We start from the raw sequence: 27,477 nt of genomic DNA, 5'->3' as shown, positions 1-27,477 counted from the left end.
CACATTACATATAGGCTGTCTTTTATTCCACCTTATTGGAGAGATTCGACACCTATTGTATTCATACCATTTGTTACTGACATGCTGCACATTTCAAGTATCCAGTCTGTAACTGATATTTGACAAAACTAAGATAGTTAAGCAAGCTGACCAGCAAGGGATTAATTTGAAATAGTGTGACCAATAAAATGTCTCATATGTACAGAGCAACACCATTTCGGTCTACAGCAGAACCAGATAAAAAACTCTTTAACTATATGGTAGCCACCACAGCATCTAGCTTAATAATTTGTATCCCTGTACATCCAGACATACAAGACACCTTTATGGTGCCACGTACACAAACTGTGCAAAAAAAAAAAAAAAAAGCAAGTTACAGGTTGCACATTCAGTGCTGCTTGTCCACCTCATTTTACATGTAGCAAAGCAATGCAGATTGCAACATAACTATTTCTCCATTAGCAGATAGTATTTGGCCAACTTCCTCACAATTGCTTGACACTTGATCCTAAGTTTTTATGCACAATACCAGACCACAAGCATTATATCGTGTCATTCCTTGTGCTTTAGAACTACTTTATTATACTGTGTGTACATAGCCTAGAAATCTATGTACTTAAAGAAATTAAGGTTAAGACTGTCAATGAAATCATCTTTGGATATTTCACTACCTAGATCAGTTTAGATCCTCACACTGTCCCCCGTTGTGTCTGTGGCTTCACTTCTACGAAGACAAACATCACAGAGGCCTTCCTACATACAGGGGATGGACAAAAACATGGAAACACCATAAGAAGTGCGTGTGTGAACACAAATGCAGATGCTAGCCGAGCCTGCATGTTGCACTGTTGTATTTATCCATGAACAGCATTGCAAGTGTCATTCATGGGCAGTTCTGTGTTGTTGAGAGTGCATTATGTTAGAGCTCAGGGTATTTGAACATTGGCAAATTGTTGGTGATCGTATGGTGGATGCTTTCATTAGCAATGTAGCTGAAAGTTTTGCTGTTTCAAGAGGCAACATATCGGAAGGTTTATACCGCACACAAAACATCAACTGCTAAGTCACACTGTAGCCAAAAGTGTGTGCTCAGCCAAAAGTGTTTGCTGAATGATCATGGCAGATGGTCATTGAAGAAGATTATGACAAAAAAATAAGAGCGTGACAGCTGGAGTAGTCACAGCAGGACTTAATATCATACTCACAAACCTTTCAGCACCGAAACAACACAAAGGGAGCTCCACAAGCAGGGAATTGCAGAGCAGGCTGGAATTACAAAACCACTCATCAGTGATGCAAATGTGCTGAAGCCAGAAACCTGGATTATGGAGTAATTGAAGATTATTTTTTGGTCAGATGAGTCTTCTTTCACACTGTTTCCAGCTTCTGGCTGAGTTTACATCCCAAGAGTGAAATATGATGGGGGTTCAGAGATGGTCTGAGTAGTCATATAATGGTATTTCATTGACCCCATGGTCACTGTGCAAGGTCGCATACTGCCAAGGATTATGTAACTATTTTGACCAGTCAGGTCCATCCCATGTTACAGTGTTTGTTCCTTAATGGTAACGCTGTCATCTTGGAACAATTCCAAGATGACAGGACCTCTGTTTTAAAATGCTCCTGAGAACCAACTAGGACCTGTGTTTCTCCATTCTGAGATGACCGGAAGCCAACAGCTTTCCTACACCACATTAGGTATGGTTATGTGTTGTGTTTATGGTGTTTTCATATTTTTGTCCACCCACTGTACCTTGCTGTACTTGCAGTTTGCATACAAATGGCACAGCCATAGCCTAGAAGTTGTTCAGAGATAAACCTACCTCTTACAGTGGACTGTCAGCTATTGTGTAACATCCCAACAGATTAAAACTACATAAAAATTATGTGAAGATAGGATAGTAGAAGAGAGATACTGCGGGAATTGAAGCTGTGAAGGCATTTCTCGAGCCGTGCCTTGATAGCTCAGTTGAGAAGAATATTGTGTACTGACAACAAGGATCTGGGTGCAAGTCTTAGTCCAGTGTACTTTATTATCTGTCATAGAGTCTCCTTTTAATAAATATCATACATTTCAAATAGGGGTTCCTATAATTCCATGAAACTTCATGTTCCATGTTTTAGACCATTTTCACCATGTCACCTTTTGGTATATATTCTGTGTGTGTTATTAGCCATATGTTTATTCATTAAATGATGCACATATTTTGTAAAATGCTGCATATCTGTAACTAATAGATATGATTGTACTTTCATTTTTCATGCTGTCGCATTGATGGAAATCTAAATTTTGTTTCAGACCTAAGAGTCATAAGAAAGGATATACAAACAAGACTGTGGTTCACATATAGAAGAAGTTTCATTCCAATTGGAGACACTGGACTGACAACAGACAAAGGATGGGGCTGCATGTTGCGATGTGGCCAGATGGTTCTAGCTCAGGCATTAGTTATGTTACACTTAGGTAAGATATTAGTATTGGACCCAGAACAGGACAATACAGTAGAAAAATATGTCTATTACATTTGTTCTTTTAAGATGTTGAGAAAAGTTTAATGAAGGCTGTTATAATCCTGCGCCATAGGGTATGGGTGCCTGAGGCCACCCATCAGTTTTCCCGCTTGCAGGTGCAAGTTGGGGTTGGCTTCCAGCAGGTAGTCATGTATTGTACTGGGTTTGTACCTTGTTCTGCGAGTGTGGGGGCCATTTGCTTGCTCCTGATTGCTTTTGCTCAGCTGAGGCATACATCTACATCTATATTTTTCAAACCACTGTGAAGTGCATGACATACGGTACGTCCCATTTTACCAGTTATTAAGGTTTCTTCCTGTTCTGTTCATGTATGGAGTACAGGAAGAATGAGTGTTTAAATGCCACTAGATGCTTGCTGTAATTTAATCTTTCCCTCACGATCCCTATGTGAGCTAGACATAGTTCATTGCAGTATACTCCCAGTCAGCATCTAAAACTGGTTCTGAAGCTTTGTAAGTAGGCTTTCTCAGGACAGTTTACATCTATCTTCAAGGATCTACCAGTTCAGCTTCCGCAGCACCTCCGTGACACTCTTGCATGGGTCAAACCAACCTATGACCATTTGTACTGCCCTTCTCTGTATATGTTCAGTATCCCCTGTCAATCCTGTTTGGTACACTTGATCAGTATTGTAGAAAGGGTCACACAGGTTATTTGTAAGCAATCTCCTTTTTGTACTAATTGCATTTCCCCAGTATCCTACTAATAAACGGAAGTTCACCAGCTGCTTTACCTGTGACTGAGCCTATCTGATCATTCAATTTCTTATCGCTAAAAAGTGTTACACCCAGATATTTGCATGAGTTGACCGATTCCTACTGTGTTGCATTGATATTATAGTCATAGTATACTATGTCAGTTGTTTTGTGAAGTGCACAGTTTTACCTTTCTCAACATTTAAAGCAAGTCATCAATCTTTGCACCACTTTGAGGTCTTATCAATATCTGACTGTATATTTATGCGCCTTTTATCACACATTACTTCATTATAGATAGCTGCAGAATCTGCAACAAGTCTGAGGTTAATATTAATATTGTCCTCAAGGTCATTAATATACAACATGAACAGCAAGGGTCCCAACACAGTTCTTTGGAGCACACCCAAAATTATTTTGACATCTGATGATGACTCTCCAACCAAGATAACATGCTGCATCCTCCCTGCCAAAAAATCCTCAATCCAGTCACAAATTTCACTTGATACCCCATATGATCGTACTTTTGACAATAAGCGTAGATGCAGTACTGAGTCAAATGATTTTCGAAAATCAAGAAATACTGCATCTGCCTGACTACCTTGATCCAAATTTTTCAGTATATCATGTGAGAAAAGTGTGAGTAGGGTTTTGCATGATCAATGATTTCAGAATATGGTCACATAGATTACAGCCAGGCTACTTCACTGCCTGTCTATGAGCTGTTTGTCTCCTAACATTTTGTATCCTGCAGTGTGAAATGTCTCAAGAGATTTCAGTGTAGTTGGTTAGAATCTTATGTTTGTTGTTGTTGTTGTTGTTGTTGTTGCTGCTCTTAGTGCTGCTCTATCCTGTGCAAACCTCTTCATCTCCAGTTAACAACTGCAACATACATCTTTCTGAATCTGCTTACTGTATTCATCTCTTGATCTCCCTCTACGATTTTTACACCACACACTTCCCTGCAGTAGTAAGTTGGTGACCCTTTGATGTCTCAGAATGCATCCTATCAACCGATCCCTTCTTTTGGTCAAGCTGCACCACGAATTTCTTGTCTGCCCAATTCTATTCTGTACTTTGTCATTAGTTACATTATTGACCCATCTAATCTTTGGCAGTCTTCTGTAGCACCCTATTTCAAAAGTTTTCATTCTCTTTTTATACAAACTGTTTGTCATCCATGTTTCATTTCCATACATGGCTACACTCCAAACAAATGCCTCCATAAAAACTTCCTAACACTTAAATCTATATTCAATGTTAATAAATGTCTCTTCTTCAGAAATGCTTTTCTTTCCATTATCAGTCTACATTTTATATCCTCTCCACTTTGGACACCATCAGTTATTTTGCTACCAAAATAGCAAAACTCATCTACTACTTTAAGTATCTTGTTCCCTAATCTGATTTCGTTAGCATCACACAATTTAATTTGACTGCATTCCATTATCCTTGTTTCACTTTTGTTCATTTTCAACTTAATCCTCCTGTAAAGGTACTGTCCATTCTGTTCAGCAGCTCTTCCAAGTCCTTTGCTGTCTCTGACAATGTCATCGGCAAACCTCAGCATTTTTATTTTGTTTCTCTGAAATGTTTGCCATATTTTTCTTTGGTTTCCTTTAACGCTTGTTCATTGTACATATTGAATAACATCGGGGATAGGCTACAACCCTGCCTTACTGGCTTTTCAACCACTGCCTCCCTTTCATGCCCCTCGACTCTGATGACTGCCGTCTGGTTTCTGTACAAGTTGTAAATACCCCTTCGCTCCCTGTATTTTATCCCTGCTACTTTCAGAATTTCAGTGAGAGTATTCCAGTCACCATTGCCAAAAGCTTTCTCTAAGTCTACAAACGCTATAAATGTAGATTGTCCTTTCCTTAACGTATCTTCTAAGATAAGTCATAGGGTCAGTATTGCATCATGTGTTCTTACATTTCTCCAAACTGATCTTCCCTGAAGTTGACTTCTATCAGTTTTTCCATTCTTCTGCAAAGAATTGTGTTAGTATTTTGCACCCATCATTTATTAAACTGGTAGTTCAGTAATTTTCACGCCTGTCAGCAATTGCCTTCTTTGGAATTGGAATTACTACATTCTTCTTGAAGTCTGAGGATATTTCACCTATCTCATACATCTTGCACACCAGATGGAAGAGTTTTGTCATGGCTGGCTCTCCCAAGTCTTATCAGTAGTTCTGACGGAATATCGTCTGCCCCTTGGGCCTTTCTCGACTTAGATCTTTCAGAGCTTTGTCAAATTCTTACCACAGTATCATATCTCCCATCTCATCTTCATCTATGTCCATTTCCCTTTCTATAATGTAGCTTTCAAGTTTATCTCCCTTGTATAGACCCTCTAAATATTCCTTCCACCTTTCAGTTTTTCCTTCTTTGCTTAGGACTGGTTTACCATCCGAGCTGTTGATGTTCGTACAGCTGCTTCTCCTTTCCCCAAGGGCCTCTTTAATTTTCCTATAGGCAATATCATTCTTTGCCCTAGTGAAATATGCTTCTAAATCCTTACATTTGTCCACTAGCCAATCCTACTTAGCAATTTTGCACTTCCTGTCTATATAATTTTTTAAACGTTTGTATTCCCTTCCACTTGCTTCATTTGCTGCATTTTCAAATTACCTACTATTTTTGATCAGTTAAATTCAGTATCTCCTGTGTTGTCTAAGGACTTCCAGTAGGTCTTGACTTTTTACCTATTCGATCCTCTGCTGCCTTCATTATTTTATCTCTTAAAGCTACTCATTCATCTTCTACGGTATTTCTTTCCTCTGTTCTAGCCAACCATTGCTTAATGCTCCCTTTGAAACTCTCAAAAACTTTGGTTATTTCAATTTATCCGGGTCCCATCTCTTTAATTTCCTACCTTTTTTTCAATTTCTTCAGTTTTAATGTACAGTTCATAACCAATAAATTGTGGTCAGATTCCACATTTGCCTCTAGAACTGTCTTACAGTTTACAGCCTGGTTCTGAAATCTCTGTCTAACCATTATATAATCAGTCTGAAACCTTCCAGTGTCTCTTCCACGTACACAACCTTCTTTTACGTCTATTAAACCAAATGTCAGCAATGATTAACGTATGCTCTGTGCAAATGTCTACCAGGCAGCTTCCTCTTTCATTCCTGTCTCACAGTTCACATGCACCTACTATTTTCATTCTCTTCCCTTTCCTACTATGGAATTCCATCCCCCATCTCAATTAACTTTTCATCTCCTTCAACTATTTGAATAATTTCTTTTACCTCATCATACATTTCTCCAATCTCTTCATCATTTGCGGTGCTAGTTGGCATGTAAATTTTTATTACTGTGGTAGGCATGGGCATCATGTATTATAGGACTATGGAACTTATTTGAAGTGCATGCATTATAAGCCTCTTGGTGAAAGAATATCTCATCCTCATAAATTAATATGGATTCCTTGGAAAGAGATCTCGTGAAACTCAGCTCAGACTCTGTTCATCCATGAGATCCAGAATACCATAGACAGTGGCTTCCAGGTGGATGCCATGTTCCTAGACCTTCACATGTCATTCAGTACTGTTTCATACTGTCATTTCAAGGACAAAATGTAAGCTTACTGAATACTGGTCCAGATTTGTGACTGGTTTTAAGACTTCATTGCAGATAGAACTCAACATGTTGTTATCAGGCAACATGTTAGTTCCTCCCACATACATCTTGTGAAGTGTCAAGATAAGAGAATCAGAGAAGTTAGAGCTCATGGGAAGCTTATCAACAGTCATTCTTACAGTATTCAGAAATGGAACAGAGAATGGCAGAAATGATAGTATACCAGAAGCACCCCATGCTAAGGTGGCTCGTGGAGTGTAGATGCAGAAACTCTCCTGCATATGTTCTGCACTCAAGGAAGTAAGGATGTTGGGGAGGAATGGATTAGCCACAGCCTAGGGGATTGTTTCCATAATGAATTTTGCACTCTGTATTGCAGTGTTTTCTGCTTTGAAACTTCCTGACAGATTAAAAGTGTAGGAAAGAAGTAGATCGGCACTGATGGAAGAGACACTGGGAGGGTAGGTCATGACTCTTGGACAGCTCAGTTGGTAAGTGCATTGTCAGTGAATGGTGAAGTTCTAGATCTGAGTCCTGGTATGGCACATAGTTTTAATCTGTCAGACAGTTTCAAAACAGCATACTCTCCACAGCAGAGTGAAAGATTCAGTCTGGACAGATCCATTTCTTTTTGATTAATGAGGTTATTGTTGTATATCTGAGAAATACCGGCTGTGGCCATTGGTACAAAGTTTATTGTTGAAAAACAATTATGAACCTGTTATCATAGCATCATATTCAGTTGAAAATAGATTTATTTTAATATTTCATAAGGAAGATGAAGGCAACTGTTCAAGCACATAAAGATCACTGTATTCGTTCCTTTAAAAGTCTTGTCATCACTTTTTTCAGGAAGAGACTGGCGCTGGTCAGTAGACACAAAAAACAGCACATACCTAAAAATTCTTCACATGTTTGAAGATCGTCGTGCAGCTCCCTTCTCCATACATCAGATTGCATTAATGGGTGCGTCAGAAGGGAAAGAAGTCGGACAGTGGTTTGGTCCTAACACTGTTGCACAAGTTTTAAAGTAAGATTAATGTAACTAAGGCTTTATAAATAGTGCAGCATAACTTTTGTATTGCTAACATATGTTTACCTTTCCAGGAAACTTGCTGTGTATGATGAATGGAGCTCACTTGTTATCCACATTGCCTTGGACAACACTGTAGTCATTAATGATATCAGTAAGTCACACATGATTATTGCACATTCATATATTGGCTAATGGGTGATATGCTATTTAAAATCTTATATTTAGAGTTTCAAATATATATATATATATATAATGTTAAACATTGATATTTTTGGAAATTTTTACATCTTTAGTGATTGACTACAACGTTTTACAGTGTTTTGCAGAAACTTCTATTTCGAAAATCCTGTATATCATGTATAAAAATTGCATTACATGAATGATTTCCATCTTCCTGGATTTCAGACTATTGACTTGACTAAATGGAAATATATACAGGGTTTGTATGAAAAATATTAGGAAAAGTTTCAGTGAAATAAATTTATTCGAGATATTGCTACAATGCCTAAAGTTATTCATACAGCCCGAGTGCCGACACACTTTTGTCAGCAGCTGTTCATCGACTCAAAGGCTCCCTGGTAGGCGGATTCTGGAAGGTCATTAAGGATGCACATGCAAGTTTCTTTGATGGCACTTGGGTTCCATGGTGATGTCCTCTGAGGGAGAATTTCACTTTTGTGAATAGGAAATAGTAGGCTGGTGCCAAGTTTGAACCGTAAGGGGCTTGGGGAATCATCGCGATGCCACCTGTTGTCAGGTAGTCGGCCACCATGAAGCAGTTTATATGCCCCAGGACAACTGGGAAATCTAGGAAAACCCTGGGAGTTTTCTAATCCACGAGAATCTGGGAAAAACATGGGAACTTTTTGCTGTTTTAATTTTCAGTTAAATTTTTGTAATTTTGGTTGGTAAAGAAATGATTCTCTAACAAAGAATTTTCCTTTATCCTACTACTCCAGAATAATACTGCAGCAGTAAAACATAAATGAGAGAATAACACCAAAAGAAACTTCAGTTACAAAGGAAATGTGCCATTCACAACAGCAAAACACACTGCACAACAATCATCTGCCGACAGCAAAATGTGTCAAAGACTATGCAATACTTCGTTAACAACAAACTATTTTCAGTGAGTGCAACATCACAACTGTTTACATTTCTAACAGGTTGCGGGAAAGTATTGTGAATGTTGGTTTGAGAAGCATTACTTAGAAAGTAAATTTCTGTTTATGCAAGATGAATTACGTTACACATGAGAATGTGTGCGATGAATTTGTTAAATCATGGAGCATTTGATTCTCATTCAAAACTTAACAATTCAAGGACCAGCCACTTAGAAAACATTTGGGCCCAGAAGACCAGCCATTTGTGCCATTAAATAAAATAAAACTTCACTGGCGCATTTGCGATTAATATATCTTAAAGGGTAAAACATGCTAAAAAAGACAAAGTTTCAAAGTTAGCCTTCCATATTTATTTTAGTGCCTTCATAGATTACAAATTATGCAACAACAATGGCAAAAAGTACAATTATCCTTCAAAAAACAGTGCAATTTGAGTTCTTGGGCAGTTTCACCTGTGATTGGTTTTTCTATGGAAAAGTCAAAGTGTTCGACGGAATGTATATTCAGTCAGGTAATCCATGAAAGTTTTGGTTCACTGTAGTGATGTTTATAATTGTGCATGTCGGAAATATTCAGCTGCTGCGGTTCATGCTGCCTGATCACACACTCGGGGGAAGGGGGCGGGGGGACAGAAAAAAAATTGAGTGTTGCCACACATTAAAGATCTTTCCAAAATGCAATTCTTTTTTTGTTTTTGCTGCATTATGAATCCTAAGGTGTGGGAAGTTCTACAGCGATGTATAAAGCCTTCACCATTCAAAGACTGACAAGTTTTATATCTCCAATGGAAAGTATATTATCACTTAATTTGGAAAAAAAGTACTTCCACAACGGAATATAGTGTATTTTCATCCAGGAAAAAGAGTACTTTTGCCTGGAAAAAGATGTATTTGTATCCAGGATATCTGGGAAAAATCCAGGATTCCCCTCCCCCCTATATCTGTATATACACTCTGAATTTCCAATTCCCAGTTATGACTGGCCTCCGTTGGTTGACCCTTCTCTTCACTCTTCTTACCACTTCTAGGTAAGAAGCACTGTTCCTCCAGTACAAATTCATAGAGGACCACCCCTCTCGCATCGAAGAAAACAATGAGCATGGGTTTCATTCTGGATTTGCTCATTTGAGCTTTTATTGGATGAGGTGGTGCAGCAGTGTGCCATTCAGAACTTTGCTAGTTTGTTTCTGGGTCATATTTGAATATCCAAGTTTCATCTCCTGTGATTACATTGTCCAAAAAGCTGGGATCTGCTTCAATGCACTGCAAAAGGTCTTTGTTCACAGACACTTACCTCTGGTTGTCCATCAAGACCTCCAGGGCACATTTAATGCAGATATTTCGCATTACCAAATCTTTAGTGATAATGGTTTGCACTGCCATCTTATCAATTCCAGTCGCATCTCTGACTATGTACACACATAACTAATGGTCAGAATCCAGCACTTCATGCACATGTTGCACACTGTTGTTGGTTCTTGATGTTAAAGGCCTTCCAATGTGGGGCTTGACCTCCACACTCTCTCGGCCATCTTTGAAGAACTTATGTTGCTTGAAAACTTTAGTTGGTGACATGCTCTCATGCTTGACCACTTGACAAATCATGGCCAATGTCTCCATGTCTGATTTCCCCAGTCCAACACAAAATTTGACGGCGTGCAGCTGTTCAGTCGTTTGCTCCATTTTGCATTTGCACCGAGTCACTGAACTGCGTTCCACTAGAAACACAATCTCACCTGAATGAATGCTCCAAGTGAGTGGTGCTTGACTCTATGTACATTTAGTTTGTTTGTACAGAAAAGTAACTTTGCATAAGAAATGAGATGATGAACTTTGTCTTCTGCAGGCCATTAATTATTTAAAATGATGTTAAATAGTAATTAATAACTGTAACAGAAACAAACACAATCATAAATATTCATGAACATGATAAAAATTACAGAGTATCACATACTTCACTAGAAGGATGTATCTGATATTTTGTATTTCATTAACCAGCTGTGTAATAAACCAGTTATCTCAAGTTCCTATATTTTTTTGGAGATTTGATGACTGTCATGCTGTGCATTAGTGATAAAGAAACTTGCTACATATTCCTTATGAAAATATTTCTTGTAAACATAAAATTCTTGCTAGATAACAGGCCTCTTTCTGCAAAAAAATAATTTCGCAGTGGTATCACCAGAATGAAAGGATGGGAAACTGAGATCTTGTTTCCTTTTTCAGACAAAATTGATAATGGCAGATTTTCAACATAACTTGAGTCTCTAGTGTCTTAGGAAAATAAATCAGTATCTTGCACGTAATCTCATTCCGTGTTGAAAATGTTTTGTTTTGATGTAGATGGGTAAAGTGATCTCATGATCAATTGAATTGAAGTCATCTATGTCGTACCTTGATGATGGCAGGAACACATCATGACCAACTTCACAAGTCACTAAAAGGCCAGGGGAGCTATCCTGATCTATGACTACTCAACCATTGACCACAACTCATGGAGACTGATCGACGGTGGGTTCGGAGTTTCACTTTTTGCTCAGTCATGTTCCACATCTATTCAGTAGAAATGTGGTTAGGGAAAGGGGGAGGGGCTACAAGTGTCCCAGTGTCTGTGGAGTTTTATCAAACGGTTCTGACACCTTTCAGAAGCAATGTGATGGTGCACTGTCTGCATAAAGGTACAAGTCACTTGTGGAGTGTTGTATGCAAATAAATGAATGCACATGGTTGGACAATTTCCTGTAACATACACCCTTGAGAGGTGATGCCAGACATATGGGGGAACACCATTTTATCTTGCGTGCAAAAATATCTCCATCATATGCTTGAACAGTACCTCTTGGCAGGCAGGATGCATTGCCTCATGTTGTCTACCAACATACTCGTGCTCTACCTTCAGCATATACAAACCTGTATGATGACTCATCAGTTCAGGCAACCATTTTCCATCTTTTAAGAATCCAGTGGCAGTTTTCCTGCATCCATGCTAATATCTTTGTCGTATGATGTGTGGTGAGTAGAGGTACATATATGGGGCTGTGGCTTCTATATCTCATAGCATAGTGGTGGTTCAAAATGGTGTTGCTGTTCATCAGTTATTGTCATCCATAATAGGGGAGGATTTACTGTTTTTGGGTATGCCTATCGGCCGTGATATTTGAACGTATTGCAATCAATGTGTTGTTGCCCATAGCATTTGACTCTGATAGTGGTTGTTCTTCCTGATTTGAATTAACCAAAGTAAAGCATTTTAAAAGTATTTGTGGCTCATCATGATATTCACCAGCAATCCTTGTCATGGTTCATGTGAAAAGCAAATTGTATGCATGACTTTGAAGGTCGTGTGTCCCATGTGTTGGGTACCCACTACATGAAAAGCACACTATCTGTATGACTTTGAAGGTGGTGTGTTCCATGCCCACTATCTGGCCATGGGAAAACCATTGATCGTTTGTTTTGTACAACTTGTGCTCGATTTTCATGCTGATTGTGCAAAAGGATCTGACAATATCCCAGTCATACAACATGCCATCCAATATATTTGCTGTGGTAAAAGCAGTGTTCTCTCCAGTACTCTCTGTCTCTAAGTGCTAATCTCAGCAGCCCTGTTCGAGGTTTTTATAGATATTTGTGCATGAGTTAATTTTCAATTTTGTGTGAATCTTTTGTTAAATTAGTAAGCTTTTGTTTGCTTTAAATTTTAGTGTATCTATCTTTCCAGATCATTTTGTTTCAATGAAATAATGTATCAAACAATCCTCAAACTTTAACAACACAAAGTGTGGTGTTTAACAAATCCTATGTGGACCTGTTTGTAGACACAGTGCGCAGAGATAAACGACATCTATAAGATTCATTCTTTTCCCTTCAGTTATTAATATGTATTACAGCGTCAGTCTGAATTATGTATATTTGTAACATATTGTGACTTTAACTTTTGAACTCACCTCCCAGTCATTTGCTGGTAATTCTCTATTTGAGCCGCCTGAATATATCTCAGGGTCTAAATCAACACTTCTTCAAGTTCCTGTGTCACAGATTAAATTACATGAAGTAGTCCTCATAATCGTGAGAGCTTTCACATATTTTACTACATTTTTGGTAATAGTACAGGCTAATTATAATTAAAATTAAAATTTCAAACAGCTGTAGAAATAACACCACTGGTCAGAATGACGTCAAATTGCAACGTAATATTATCGGAGAACGGGGAAAATGTATGGCAGAAGAAAAATAAATAGTTACAAAATGTAGCTATAGATGGCACTATAACTATCATAATTTAATAGTGGTCTGCTACAAATGACAAATAATCACACAACAATGCTTAATGTGTATGTTTGATGCTAAGCAAACTGTACTACTCAGTGTGCATGGGTGTACATGTGTGATACTGTTAGTTACGTAAGCCCATCCACGACGAGGTCATATCACTTCGGATGGGAAAAATCGGTTTTTTAATTGCCCTGAGGCCAAAAACCACATAAAAAACATAAATCAAAATCAGATCGGATTATTAATTTCTGAGTGACTGGTGCAAAACATGTCCAATATGCTGTCCACAGTTTTCTGCAACAAGTTGACATCGAGAAACAGCATGTTCCACAACTGATTAAAGTGTTTCCAGGGTCACATTCAGAATGTGTTGCGCAATGCGTGCCTTCATTGCAGCTAAGTTTGCAATCGGAACACTGAACTCATCATCTTTCAGATTGCCCCACAACCAGAAGTCACATGGATTAAGATCAGGTCATTGAGACAGCCAGGCTGTAGGGAAATGGCAGCTGATAATTCTAGCAGTTCTGAAATGGCGCTTCAGCAGCTGCTTAACTGGATATGCAATGTGCAGAGGTGCGTCATCTTGCATAAAAATGATCCCATCCAGACATGCACGCTGTTGGAGAGTTGACGTGGTTGTGCAAAAGAACACTCATTGAGCTTACCAGTGACAGTACAGGGAACAGGACCGGAAGCACCTGTCTGTTCAAAAAAATATGGCCCTATGATAAATGATGCTGTAAACCCGCACCACACAGTGACCTTTTCAGGATGAAGTGTTACTGGTTGATTTGCCCACATTCAACAATTCTGTGTATTGACATATCCTGTCAGATGGAAGTGGGCTTCGTCTGTCCACATAATCTTCCAGGGCCAATCATTGTCCACTTTCATGCAAGCAAGAAATTCTAAAGCAAAGGTCTCTCTTGCTGGCAGGTCAGCAGGAAGCAACTCGTGCAGATGGGTAATTTTGAATGGATAGTAAAGAAGGATGTTTCGCAGGATTTTACGCGCCATGCGCTACATGTTTGCACACCACCACTCGTCTCCTCCTGCATTGCTGTGGCCACTGCTTCCACTGATGTCGAATCAATTCGTTTCCTCCTCTACCAGGATGGCACACCAAAAGAACCCGTCATTTCGAATTTCCGAATCATTTTCTCCAGACCCCACGGCAGTCATCGGACCAATGCCGTTTTTCAAACCATTCAGTGTCTGGAACTGCAGAGCGATATTTGCACAATCATCATTCTTGTAATTCAGCTTTACAAGCAGAGCATGATCCTGCATTGAGGCAGTCATGGTGAACGTTGCAAACATGAAAGGAGGAAAAGCAGTGTATCCCCTGTGGTTATACCAACTTTAATGGGTCGTGCACATGACAGGTGTTTTCATTTACGTATTCTGACACATACAGTGCCATCTATTGATCAATTTTCACACTATTTTTTCGCTTCTGCTATATATTTTCCCCCTTCTCCAATAATATTCCGCTACAATTTGACATCATTGTGACCAGTGGTGTTATTTCTACAGTGTTTTGAAAGCTTAATTTCAGTTACGATCACCCTGTACATCTCATAGAATTCTGTATGACAATGTGTATACTGAGAATTCAATAAAATCATGTGGCAGACATAATGCAATATATGCTCAATGAAAAATCCGCAGAGCATCTTTCTACAGTGTCCCTTTCGAATGACACTGTTCCATGTTGAATTAATGATCTTAAAGACTATAGCAAACAATAACTAGTTGGTGACTTTCAACACAACAAATTTGTCTTGCAAATGGTTGAGTTGACTGATGTTGCTGGACTACTGGACAGCCATATAGATATTCACTCAAAGAAGACTTGCTTATTGTGCATCACAGCCAATCAACACTATTGGAAAAGAAATTTTTATCATGATTAGCAATTTTTTTTTAAATATACCATCGTGACTTGAATGATTATATCAATAGTTGTACAGATAGGACCAAGGCAGTGAGTGGTGAAACAACAGGAGCAGTATCACTAATAAAAAGTAAAGTGCCTAACTGCAATTGCAGCCATTGTATCCTGCATAGACGAGCACTCATGATAAAGATGATGGTGCAAAATCTAAAATTAGTTCTTGATGAAGCAGTAAAAATAATCAATTATGTTAAATCGCGCCCTCTTCAGTGCTGACTATTTTCAATGTTATGTGTAGATTACAGGAGCAGCCATGAAACTCTACTGCTCCAAACAGATGTTAAATGGTTATCGTGGGGTAAGACGTTATTTGAACTAAGAGCTGAATTATTATAAGCTTTTATGACTGACTCTTCTTTTAAATTAAAAGATCATGTGACTGAAGTAACTTGGTTGTTCAGGTTAGCTTTTTCAGGAGATACATTTGTGAAAAATTAATGAATTAAATCTATCTTTACAAGGAAAACAGAACATTTTTCAGTACCAATAAGAAAAAACCACCTTAAAAACAATTAGAATTTTGGATTATTTGTGTTGCCAAGAGAAAACTAGAAAGCTTTTTAATACTGAATGTGTTTGTTCGTGAGGCAGCAGGATTACCAAATGAAATACAATGATGGAAAAAAAATCACTGCACCAAAAAAATAATTAATGGAGAGAAATGAAATTCCAGGAACATATTTGTCTAGGTAACGTATTTAAGATCACAGCTTAATGTAAGTGTGAGATAAGCCACTGCAAATGTGAAAAGCTGGTACATTAATAACTGGTGTAATAGCCAGAATGTTGAATGCAAGCATGGAAACATGAGTGCATTGTGTTCAGGTGCTGATTGTCAGTTTGTGTGATGGAGTTCGATGCCTGTTGCATTTGGTCGGTCAATACGGGGATGATTAATGCTGTTTGTGGATGACGTAGGTGTTGTCTGATGGTGTCCCATATGTGCTCGATTGGAGACAGGATCTGGTGATTGAGCAGGCTGAGGCAACATTTCGACACTCTGTAGAGCAGTTGGGTTACAACAGTGGTATGTGGGTGAGCATTATTGTGTTGGAAACACTACCTGGAATGCTGTTCATGAATGCCAGCACAACATATCGAACCACCAGATTGATATACAATTTTGCAATCAGGGTGTGTGGGGTAACCATGAGAGTGATCATATGTGTGGTAACCATGAGTGTGTTCCTATTGCCAAGACAAAATCGCACCCCAGACCATAAAGCCAGGTAAAGGTCTAATGTGTCTAGCTTGCCGATAGGTTTCGTTGCAGGCCCTCAACTGGCCTCCTCCTAACCAACACATGGCCATCACTGACACCGAGGCAGAACCAGCTTTCATCAGAAAACAACGGACCTCCACCCAGCCCTCCAATGAGCTCTCACTTGACATCACTGAAGTTGAAAATGGTGGTTGTTTGGGGTCAGTAGAATTGCATACTACCGAGCGTCTGGCTCAGAGCTGTATTTGAAGGCACTATTTGTGACAGTTTGTTGTGTCATTGTGGCGCTTATTGTTGCTCAAATTGCTGCTACAGGTGCAGTATGATGCGCCAGAGCCATACACTGAAGGCTCTGGTCTTCCCTCTCAGTAGTGCCATGTGGCCGTCTGGAGCCCAGTCATTCGTGGCTGCACGTTCTCATGACTACTGGTGCCAGCAGTTGTGTGCAGTGGCTGATTCCAGCCAAGTCTTTCTGCAATATCACAGAAGGACCACCCTGCATCCCATAGCCCTATACACGACCTCATTCAACATCAGTGAGGTTTTGATAATAGCATCTTTATTTAAAGGCATTCTTGACTAACATCAACTCAATATGTCCAATCTCAAAGGTAACTAATGCTCACAACCATTACAATGTGTATTCAAAGCAAACCTGATTTGCATCCTCATAGTGGCACTACTAGCACCACTCTTATGCAATTGGTGTGCAATTTGAATAGATATCATCTTTCAGATGCAGTAACATGCGTAACAACTTCTGTTTATGTCACGCAATGCCTTCTTGGTGTTGCAATGTTTTTTCTGTCAATATATTTGAAGAATTGGTCAATGTCTCCATAATATGTATGCATATTTTGAGATGTATTTTCCTGAAGAGCAGCATACAAAACTGAAAATGAATTTATGGCTTCAGAATCCTTTTGTGCCAAATTTGCAGAAGCCAGACAATACTTCAAACAGAACCAGTGAATCCTTTTTAGAAATGACATCAGATTCAAGCATGAATCATTGTTCAAAACAATGTCACTTGATGAGTTTTAGTGCAGTGTTCATGATGAATTTCCACAATTTTCCTCTCAGGCTCGTTTATTGTATTATTGTGTGTTGTTTTGTACATTGTTGTAGAAGTCAGTAGTGTATAATGCGCTTAATTTTGTATGGTTTTCATTAAATGATTATAGTTAAAGAAAGAACATAAAACCAGGTTTTGCTTATTTCAGAGTTCCATAAAGTATTTCGAAAGGGTTCCGTGCCAAAAAAGTTTGAGACTCACTGCTGTACAGAACAACAGTTTGGCAAACACAGATGAGTGTCAGGGCTATTCTGGACTCAGATTTATGTGCTGCTTCGAGCTAGAGGCTTAATCCATGTGACACGATTTTTCAAAACAGCATGCTCCAAATAGGGTGTAAAAGCAGTCTGGCCTAGTGGCTCTGTGTTATTTCGGTTAGGTTCTTGCACTTCACTGTTGTGCTGCAGTAGGTACTAAAGAATCAAGTTAGGGTGAATTTTTTAAATATTTTGCCAGTTGTTTTGGGTGTTTACTGTTTGAATGCCTAGCCCATTTATTATGTCGCACCATTACATTTTAGTCTGGAATTCTGGGTCATTAATCTTGTTACTATGGTCTGATGGAGGCTTTCAATGACTAGAATCTTATATCATGTGTTGAGAGTTTCCTCATTGAAAATTAGCACACAAATAAAACCAGACACCACAACCACCTCATTCTCTCAATGGAGAGAAGTCTTCCAAAGTGAAAGTGATTTCAGATGTGCCGCAGGGGAGTGTCGTAGGACCGTTGCTATTCACAATATATACACTACTGGCCATTAAAATTGCTACACCAAGAAGAAATGTAGATGATAAACGGGTATTCATTGGACAAATATATTATACTAGAACTGAGATGTGATTACATTTTCACGCAGTTAGGATGCATAGATCCTGCGAAATCAGTACCCAGAACAACCACCTCTGGCCATAATAACGGCCGTGATACGCCTGGGCATTGAGTCAAACAGAGCTTGGATGGCGTGTACAGGTACAGCTGCCCATGCAGCTTCAACACAATACCACAGTTCATCACGAGTCGTGACTGGCGTATTGTGACGAGCCAGTTGCTCGGCCACCATTGACCAAACGTTTTCAATTGGTGAGAGACCTGGAGAATGTGCTGGCCAGGGCAGCAGTCGACCATTTTCTGTATCCAGAAAGGCCCGTACAGGACCTGCAACATGGGGTCGTGCATAATCCTGCTGAAATGTAGGGTTTTGCAGGGATCGAATGAAGGGTAGATCCACGGGTCGTAACACGTCTGAAATGTAACGTCCGCTGTTCAAAGTGCCGCCAATGCGAACAAGAGGTGACCGAGACGTGTAACCAATGGCACCCCATACCATCACGCCGGGTGATACGCCAGTATGGCGATGACGAATACACGCTTCCAATGTGCGTTCACCGTGATGTCGCCAAACACGGATGTGTCCATCGTGATGCTGTAAACAGAACCTGGATTCATCCGAAAAAATTACGTTTTGCCATTCGTACACCCAGGTTCATCGTTGAGTACACCATCGCAGGCGCTCCTGTCTATGATGCAGCGTCAAGGATAACCGCAGCCATGGTCTCCGAGCTGATAGTCCATGCTGCTGCAAACATCATCGAACTGTTCGTGCAGATGGTTGTTGTCTTGCAAACATCCCCATCTGTTGACTCAGGGATTGAGACGTGGCTGCACAATCCGTTACAGCCATGTGGATAAGATGCCTGTCATCTCGACTGCTAGTGAAATGAGGCCGTTGGGATCCACCACGGCGTTCCGTATTACCCTCCTGAACCCACCGATTCCATATTCTCTTAACAGTCGTTGGACCTCGACCAACGCGAGTAGCAATGTCACGATACGATAAACCGTAATCGCGATAGGCTACAATCCGACCTTTATCAAAGTTGGAAACATGATGGTACGCATTTCTCCTCCTTATGTGAGGCATCACAACAACATTGCATGAGGCAACGCCGGTCAACTGCTGTTTGTGTATGAGATATCGGTAGGAAACTTTCCTCATGTCAGCACGTTGTATGTGTCGCCACCGGTGCCAACCTTGTGTGAATGCTCTGAAAAGCTAATCATTTGCATATCACAGCATCTTCTTCCTGTCGGTTAAATTTCGCATCTGTAGCATGTCATCTTTGTGGTGTAGCAATTTTAATGGCAAGTAGTGTATAAATGACCTTGTGGATAACATCAGAAGTTCACTGATTCTTTTTGCGGATGATGCCTTGGTATATCGAGAGGTTGTAACAATGGAAAATTGTACTGAAATGCAGGAGGATCTGCAGCGAATTGATGCATGGTGCAGGGAATGGCAATTGAATCTCAATATAGACAATTGTAATGTGCTGCGAATACATAGAAAGAAAGATACCTTATCATTTAGCTACAATATAGCAGGTCAGCAACTGGAAGCACTTAATTCCATAAATTACCTGGGAGTAGGCATTAGGAGTGATTTAAAATGGAATGACCATATAAAATTAATCGCCAGTAAAGCAGATGCCAGACTGAGATTCATTGGAAGACTCCTAAGGAAATGCAGTCCGAAAACAAAGGAAGTAGGTTACAGTACACTTGTTCGCCCACTTCTTGAATACTGCCCACCGGTGTGGGATCCGTACCAGATAGGGTTGTTAGAATAGATAGTAGATCCAATGGAGAGCAGCGCCCTTCGTTACAGGATCATTTAGTAGTCGCGAAAGCATTACGGAGATGATAGATAAACTCCAGTGGAAGACTCTGCAAGAGAGACAGAGGTAGCTCGGTACGGGCTTTTGTGGAAGTTTAGAGAACACACCTTCACTGAGGAGTCAAGCAGTATATTGCTCCCTCCTACGTATATCTCACAAAGAGACCGTGAGGATAAAATCTAAGAGAGATTAGAGCCCACACAGAGGGATACCGACAATCTTTCTTTCCACGAACAGTAAGAGACTGGAATAGAAGGGAGAACCGATAGAGGTACTCAAAGTACCCTCCACCACACACCATCAGGTGGCTTGCAGAGTATGGATGTAGATGTAGATCACATGGGTCCAAGGAAGCGAGCAGTGATAATATTGGGTCCATTCCATTTTTACTGTCTGATGCAGCAACTGGTTATGAATATTTTCCAGTGTAAACAGTCTCAGTTGCAAAACTGTTTTTATTAATAATAATTAATTATTATTAATAATAATTATGTTTTTGCCCTTGTAAGGCACCATCAAATTATGTAACCATATAACAATACAAGCTTCATCCATCAATTGCCGCTGAAGAGCATTAACTGAATATGAAACTTATGGATATAATATACGGTCATCAAATATGGTCGTAGAGTAATGCAAGCTCAGCATGGTGGTGCTGAGACTGCTCAGCACCACCTTGGTGCTTACCACATGCAAGGTCCTTTACATATCTAATAAGACATTTGACAACTGTATATTATGTCCAGACACTTCTTATTCTCAGTTAATGCCCTTCAGTGCCAATTGATGACTGAAGCTTATCTTATTACATGTTTACATAATTTGATGATGTCTTACATGGGCAAAATGCATAATTGTAATTAATAAAAAGGTTTTGCAACTTAGACTGTTTTCATTCACAAAAGTGACCAGTAATGTTGAGGTACATTCATGTCCAAGGGTGCACAGGCTTAGGCCATGGCGACAATTTAATTCATTGAGGTAACAGTTGTTCTGGGTCTATGCGAAAGAAAAGTATGAGCTTGTCAGTGTCTTATACCTTGCCTAGCTGATGTACATGTTGCCAGACAAGGCTCTTCCTGCGGTTTTTGTGCAGCAAAATGAGGGTATATGACTGCAGGGCTTGGGAATGATCATCATTAAGGCTGAGAATCAATACCTTATGCACTAGAGTGAGCTTGCACCTTTACACATAGAATGTCTGCACCAAAGTTTTGCTTTATGTCTTGTGGTGCTCTTTTTGACCAACCTCTTTTTACAATTTATATATATAGACTGAAGTGAGTAATGAAAATTTGTACCAAGGCCAGGATTTGAACCTGGATCTCCTGCTAAGTAGGCAGATGTGATAGTCACTATGCCACTCTGGCACAGTGACTTGCATAACTGCATGGACTACACTAGGAGATCTCCCTCCTCAATTTCATGTTCCCAGTCGTGTCTCAACCCACGTGGTATTTCCCCTAAAGTCAAACGGTGTTGCAGAGGTTCTCCAACTGTATTGGAATAGTATCTCAGCATCAAATGAAATGGGGGAGCCTACCTGAAACCCAGGCCCAGGTGCTTGAATCAAATGCAACTGTGTGGCTCCGGAGATCTTTTCAAGTCTCAGGCAGCTATGATGTATATATGCAGAATGAAGCGATGAAAGAAAATTTGTACCAAGCAGGAGACCTGGGTTTAAAACCCAGCCATTGTACAATATTTGTTATCCAGCATGTCCAGAGCAATTAAATAGGCAGTATTTTGAATGAGGAAACCAAAATGATATAAAGGTGTCTAGCCCAAAAATATTAGAAACTGATCGCTGTGTAGCAGTAAGGATGTTTGATGACAAAATTGAAATATCGACTTTAGCTGCATTCAGGCACTGAAGTGAATTCAGTGGTGACAAGTGAAAATTTTTGCCAGATTGGGACTCAAATCCAGAGCCCCATTTTACCCGAGTGGTTGCCATAACCTCTTCGCCTATCCAAGTACGCTTCACGTCCAACCCAATTGCCCAACTTGTCTCATACTACATATGTTGTGTCCCCTGTCCATTACACTCATTGCACACAGCCTCATGCTGAATCCCGCAAGAGGTCAGACGAAGATTACAAAAATGGCTCTGAGCACTATGGGACTTAATGTCTGAGGTCATCAGTCCCCTAGAATTTAGAACTACTTAAACCTAACTAACCTAAGGACATCACGTACATCCATGTCCAAGGCAGGATTCGAACCTGCGACCGTAGTGGTCTAGAACCGCTCGGCCACCCCAGCCGACCGAAGATTACATCTGCACTGAACGATCATTAATTGCACCGATGAGATGAATATATTTATATGTGTGGTGTCTGTTCTTTTGGACTTGGTCTTTCTTGGACATGTCCAAAAGAACAGGCAGCACGCGTATAAGGATGTTAATTATTTTTTAAAGACTGATTTGTACATGGCTATTTTCATAAACATATTTTTAATGCCTATGCTCCAGACTGAACGCTGAAAGGCATAATCAGTCTTAAATAATGATGATGATGATATTTTTAATCACAATAGCCTGTTTGCTATAAGAAGCCAGTGTTGCACACAAGATGACAGAAAATCCTAATTGATATCTTTCTGGGTGGATCATCATAAAGACTACTCTTGTATCCACTTGGAAGGATATTGGATGATAGTTTATCATGAGAGTTATGAAAATTTTGCTGAGTTTACCTGCCACAATAATACAATGTTGCTAATGATTTTATATTTGTCAAGACTGTAGAAATTTACAGGCCTGATTTAAGTTGCTGCTACAGTGTGCAGTAGTGATGTGGCCTATGCATGTGCCACTAATAACAAGAAGTAAAATGAAATGAATATTCATGTTGCTTGGTCAAATAAATACTTTGAACAAGAGGAAGTATTTGGAGGATCCATGGGAAGAATATTGTTGACTGGCCATTTTTTGTCCTTTCTGACAACAATGTTCTGGAATGATACTAGTGGAGGGATATTGTTTGCTCTGCAAGGCCAATGCTGGCAGGATTATGAGTATGAGGTTAGACTAATTACAGTGTGTGTAGAAGCATTCAAGCAACCATTCTTCCTGTGCTGTATATGTGTAGGGAGCAGGGAATACGTGTAATAACAACTTTTTTTCATAATGTAGCATAAATTTGTCAGCAGCTCACATAGCATCTTAATTATCTGTGTGGACCTTCCTTTTGCTGTCAGTTCCTGATTTAATTTTTGTTTCATTTGTTTACGACAGGACGATTATGCTGCAATAAAGATCCAAGTGAAGAATTCATCAATGTACGACCCCGCAGTGGTAAAGGTGCTGGTTCATGCAGGTCATCATATGTGTGGAAACCTCTGCTGCTTGTTATCCCACTTAGACTGGGCTTAAGTGAAATAAACCCAGTATATGTCGAAAGCCTTAAAGTGAGTAATAGTTCCACTGGCAAATATGTTGTTGTAATGTTTTTCAAAAGAGAGCTCACTTTTAGTGTCATTTTTATTTCATTGAATGAATACTGTTTTCTGATAAATAATGAGGGAGAAGCTATCTACATTAAATTCAATTTTTGGAATGACAGTTTACCACTCAGTTGCATATGTAAGCTGTGAGGTACAACAGTGAGGAGGATAATGTGGATCAGGTAAAGAACTGTTCACAGAAGTTTCTTCTATGGATTAAAATTATTGGAAAAAGAAGCTAATTGTAGTCTCACATAATGTAGATTGCTTTTACATTGTTAGAGATAATCTCTGTCAGAGTGAGAAACAGATGATGAAAATTATATTTTACTCCACTTTTAACTGAATTGACTGATGTTTCATAACTTAAATCTACTGCCAGTTGGCTGATAATCTTGGCAGTAGACCACAGTTTTCTGCTCATACCTTTGAACTTTCTTGTTACATCCCTTTTACAACTGATTATCAGTCTCAAAAACTCATATACACATACATAAATCAGAAGAGCACAGTAGTTACCTGAAATAGATGTGGTACACTGTTCTTCATGCAGAGACATTGTCAAAAGGAAAAATGGCTTCCATTTACCTCAAGAAAGTGTGTTAAGATTTTTACTGCTCATAATGTAAAAAATGACATGGAGGGCAACAATTTTAGCTCTCTCCGACAGTCTGCTGCTGATGCCATTACAAGTAGAGAGCACATTCTGTTAGAAATTGTTGCCAAAGGCAGAAAGAGTTGAAGTTCGTTAGTATCAGCACATAGCCAAAAACTGTTAACTGACCCTGTACTCATGGAATGTAATGTGCATGCAGAGGTGAAAAGACCCTGGCTGGAATCAGTCACAGTTGTCAAGTATGTAGGAGTATCTTTCTGGAACAATTTATGAGTGAATGATGAGTTAAATCTAGCTGTGAGAAATTCAGACAACTTGCTGAGTTTTATTGGAAAAATTCCAAGTACATGTGATCCACCCTCAAATGGCTTTTACAAAATTCTTGTTCTTTCAGGTCTTGAGTATTGTTCATTTGTTTGGAATATTTGCCAAAGCTGGGTTAATGATAGAGAATGGGGGGGGGGGGGGGGGGCAGGACTTTCACCTTACCACAGGGAATGTTTACTTATCATGTGAATGTTATGGAAATGTTCAACTAGCTCTGACAGGGTATGGGACAAAAAAGGTGCTCTGCATCCCACAGAGCCTCATTCTCAAAATTTCAAGAGACCATATTATAATATGAATCAAAAAATGTATAACTTCCTCCAACTTATATATCATGTAACGATCACTAGGATACAATTACAAAAATTTATGTCTATGCAGAGAAATACAGACAATTGTCCTTCCTGGATGCCATCTGGAAATTAAATTGGAAAAGGAGAAAATGATTCTGGTATACCATTTACCCAATATCCCACATCATATAATGACTTGAAGAAGAAAAATGCATATATAGAAACATAACCAAAGTAACCAAAAGAGTATGTGTGTGTCACCTGAAAACAGAGAATGTGTTCTAATTGTATAATGATAATACTGGGAGAAAATAGTAACTAAGCAGGATTTGATCATTCAAAACTTCTGATACTTGCTTTGTAAATAAAACTGCCTTTTTCTGCTGCCACTTAATTTATTTATCCTAGACGCGTTTCGCCTTTTTCTGGTTCTAAGGCATCATCAGTGGGATCTATATATAGTACTGTTAATTTTAGATTATTAAACAGTTCATGTCACAATTTTTTATGTAAAAAGTAATTACTTATGATTTGCTGATCTTCGTTTCCAATCATCTGATCTGGAGGTCGCACTACCACTTTATTACTGACATATAAGCACAACTTTGTGTTCTGACCTTCTTCACACTGTCCACCATGTTTCTCCTTTTTGTGGTGTACTATAGTTCTTTTGCCACTCAATGTAACTATTTTGTTGGACACTGTTTTCCACAACATAAATATTGCAACTCTATTACGTGTTTCCTCTGCTTTGGAATATTTACCTACTTGTTGCCAAACTAACAAAGTATATGTTCATGACTATGATATTTATACTTTGTGTGTGTATGAGAGAGAGAGGGGGGTGGTTTTTTTTTGGGGGGGGGGGGGGTGTTGGTGGATTGAATTGTATGATGTTGTACTAGCTGTTAGCGAATGGTTGAAAGCTTTGCTGAGAGATGATTTGACTTTTTGTTTCAATATTCTGTGGAGGGGTTCATGGATAAATGAGTGTAAAGATGTTGGGTGGTATTATTATTATATTGATCCTCTTGGGGAGTGTTATTCTATTATTTTATCTATTAGTGTAAATAATGAATTGCTTGGCATGTGTACTTAATCATTCAACAGGGTTTTCCTTTCTGCTTTGGTTTTCTATATATGATAATTATCTTACAGGGTTAGGAGGTGTTTTTTTATTGTTGATTCTAATTACTTTCATATCACCTCCACTAGTGGTTGGTTTGAGGTCATGTTCTCACACAAATTCTACCCAAGATTAGTGAACCTTACTGACACACAGTCAAACAGTAAAGGAAGACAGCTGTTGGAGAAAGGATTAAAATACAATGTAAATTCAGAAATAGATGAAGATTTCTTAGAAAATCTAGTTATAGAAGCAGAAAGTGTTTTGACAAGGAAGATAGGAATGAAAATAGCAGTGTCAACATTGGACTAAATAGAGAACTAGTAAAAAAAGAAATCCAGAATATAATAAGCAGTATAAAAACACAACACCAAAAGTACAGAATCTACAACACTCAGAAAACTTACGAGAAAACTTCAAAATGAAAATGTAATCATTCCAAAAACAGGCAAGGGGAACACAGTAGTACTGATAGACAAAGAACAATACATTGAAAAATACAAGAATTCTTTTCACAAAATAACATTACAAAATTAAAATCAGACCCAGCAAACAGATTCCAGACAAAAGTAAAAAACACTCTGAAAAATACTGACATCGTACTGGATAACACAGAGAAAAGAAACTTGTTACAGATCAGTCCCACTACAACTGTCCTCCAAAGCCAACCAAAAATCCACAACCCGAATGTTCCTGTGAGGCCATACTGGATTTCAGAAAATCCTCCACTTACAAGCTTGCGGGATACATGTTAAAATTACTGTCTGAAAATTTTAAAGTACAAGAAGACAGAACCATTAATAACACTACACAGCTAATACAACAAATAAAAGATAAAAAAATCCCAGACACAGCAACACTCCTCTCATTTGATATAAAAAGCATGTATTCCAACATACCAGCACCAGAAACCATAGAAATCATAGATAAGAACCTGAAAACTTATAGTCAACTCCCCGATGAACAGATTAAGGAAATATGCTCATTAATGAAGCTCATAATAGAACAAAAGTACTTCCAATTCAATAATTAATTTTATTTACAAGAAGATGGATTACCAATGGGGTCCCCAGTTTCAGGAGCCTTTGCAAATACTTTTGTAAACCACATTGAACAGATCATTTTCACAAAAATAGTAGCAAAGGAATACAACATATTACATTGGTTCAGTTATACGGATGACATCCTTTGCTTAATAGATGAACCACAAACAAAAATTGAAGAACTGCATAATGACATCAACAAGATACATAAAAATATAAAATTCACAATGCAGAGAGAACAGAACAACCAAATTAACTTTCTGGATATAACAATCAAAAAACAAAACAATAAGTTTTGAAAGTTACTGTAAACCCACAGCAACGGACATTATCATTCCCCAATCCTCAAACCATCCACACACAAAAGCAAGCAGCACTTCGACATATGTTCCATAGACTCAACACAGTGCCACTCACCAAAGAAAGCTACCAAAAA

The 27,477-nt window shown here is 38.9% G+C and overlaps 1 protein-coding gene across 1 annotated transcript in view; it reads left to right on the top strand.

Annotated features, from left to right (window-relative positions):
- LOC124798165 (cysteine protease ATG4B) overlaps positions 1 to 27,477 on the top strand; it is an 81,217-nt gene that overhangs the window by 20,552 nt on the left and 33,188 nt on the right. Inside the window, exons 3-6 of the mRNA XM_047261448.1 lie at positions 2,300 to 2,464; positions 7,670 to 7,847; positions 7,925 to 8,004; positions 23,428 to 23,600. Coding sequence (XP_047117404.1) covers positions 2,300 to 2,464; positions 7,670 to 7,847; positions 7,925 to 8,004; positions 23,428 to 23,600 — 596 coding nt within the window. The remainder of the gene's footprint in view (positions 1 to 2,299; positions 2,465 to 7,669; positions 7,848 to 7,924; positions 8,005 to 23,427; positions 23,601 to 27,477) is intronic.

Source organism: Schistocerca piceifrons, chromosome 5, assembly GCF_021461385.2.
Source record: "Schistocerca piceifrons isolate TAMUIC-IGC-003096 chromosome 5, iqSchPice1.1, whole genome shotgun sequence".
Taxonomy (NCBI): Eukaryota; Metazoa; Arthropoda; class Insecta; order Orthoptera; family Acrididae; genus Schistocerca; species Schistocerca piceifrons.
Note: the sequence above shows the minus strand (reverse complement) of the source record. Positions and strands in the feature narration are given on the sequence as shown.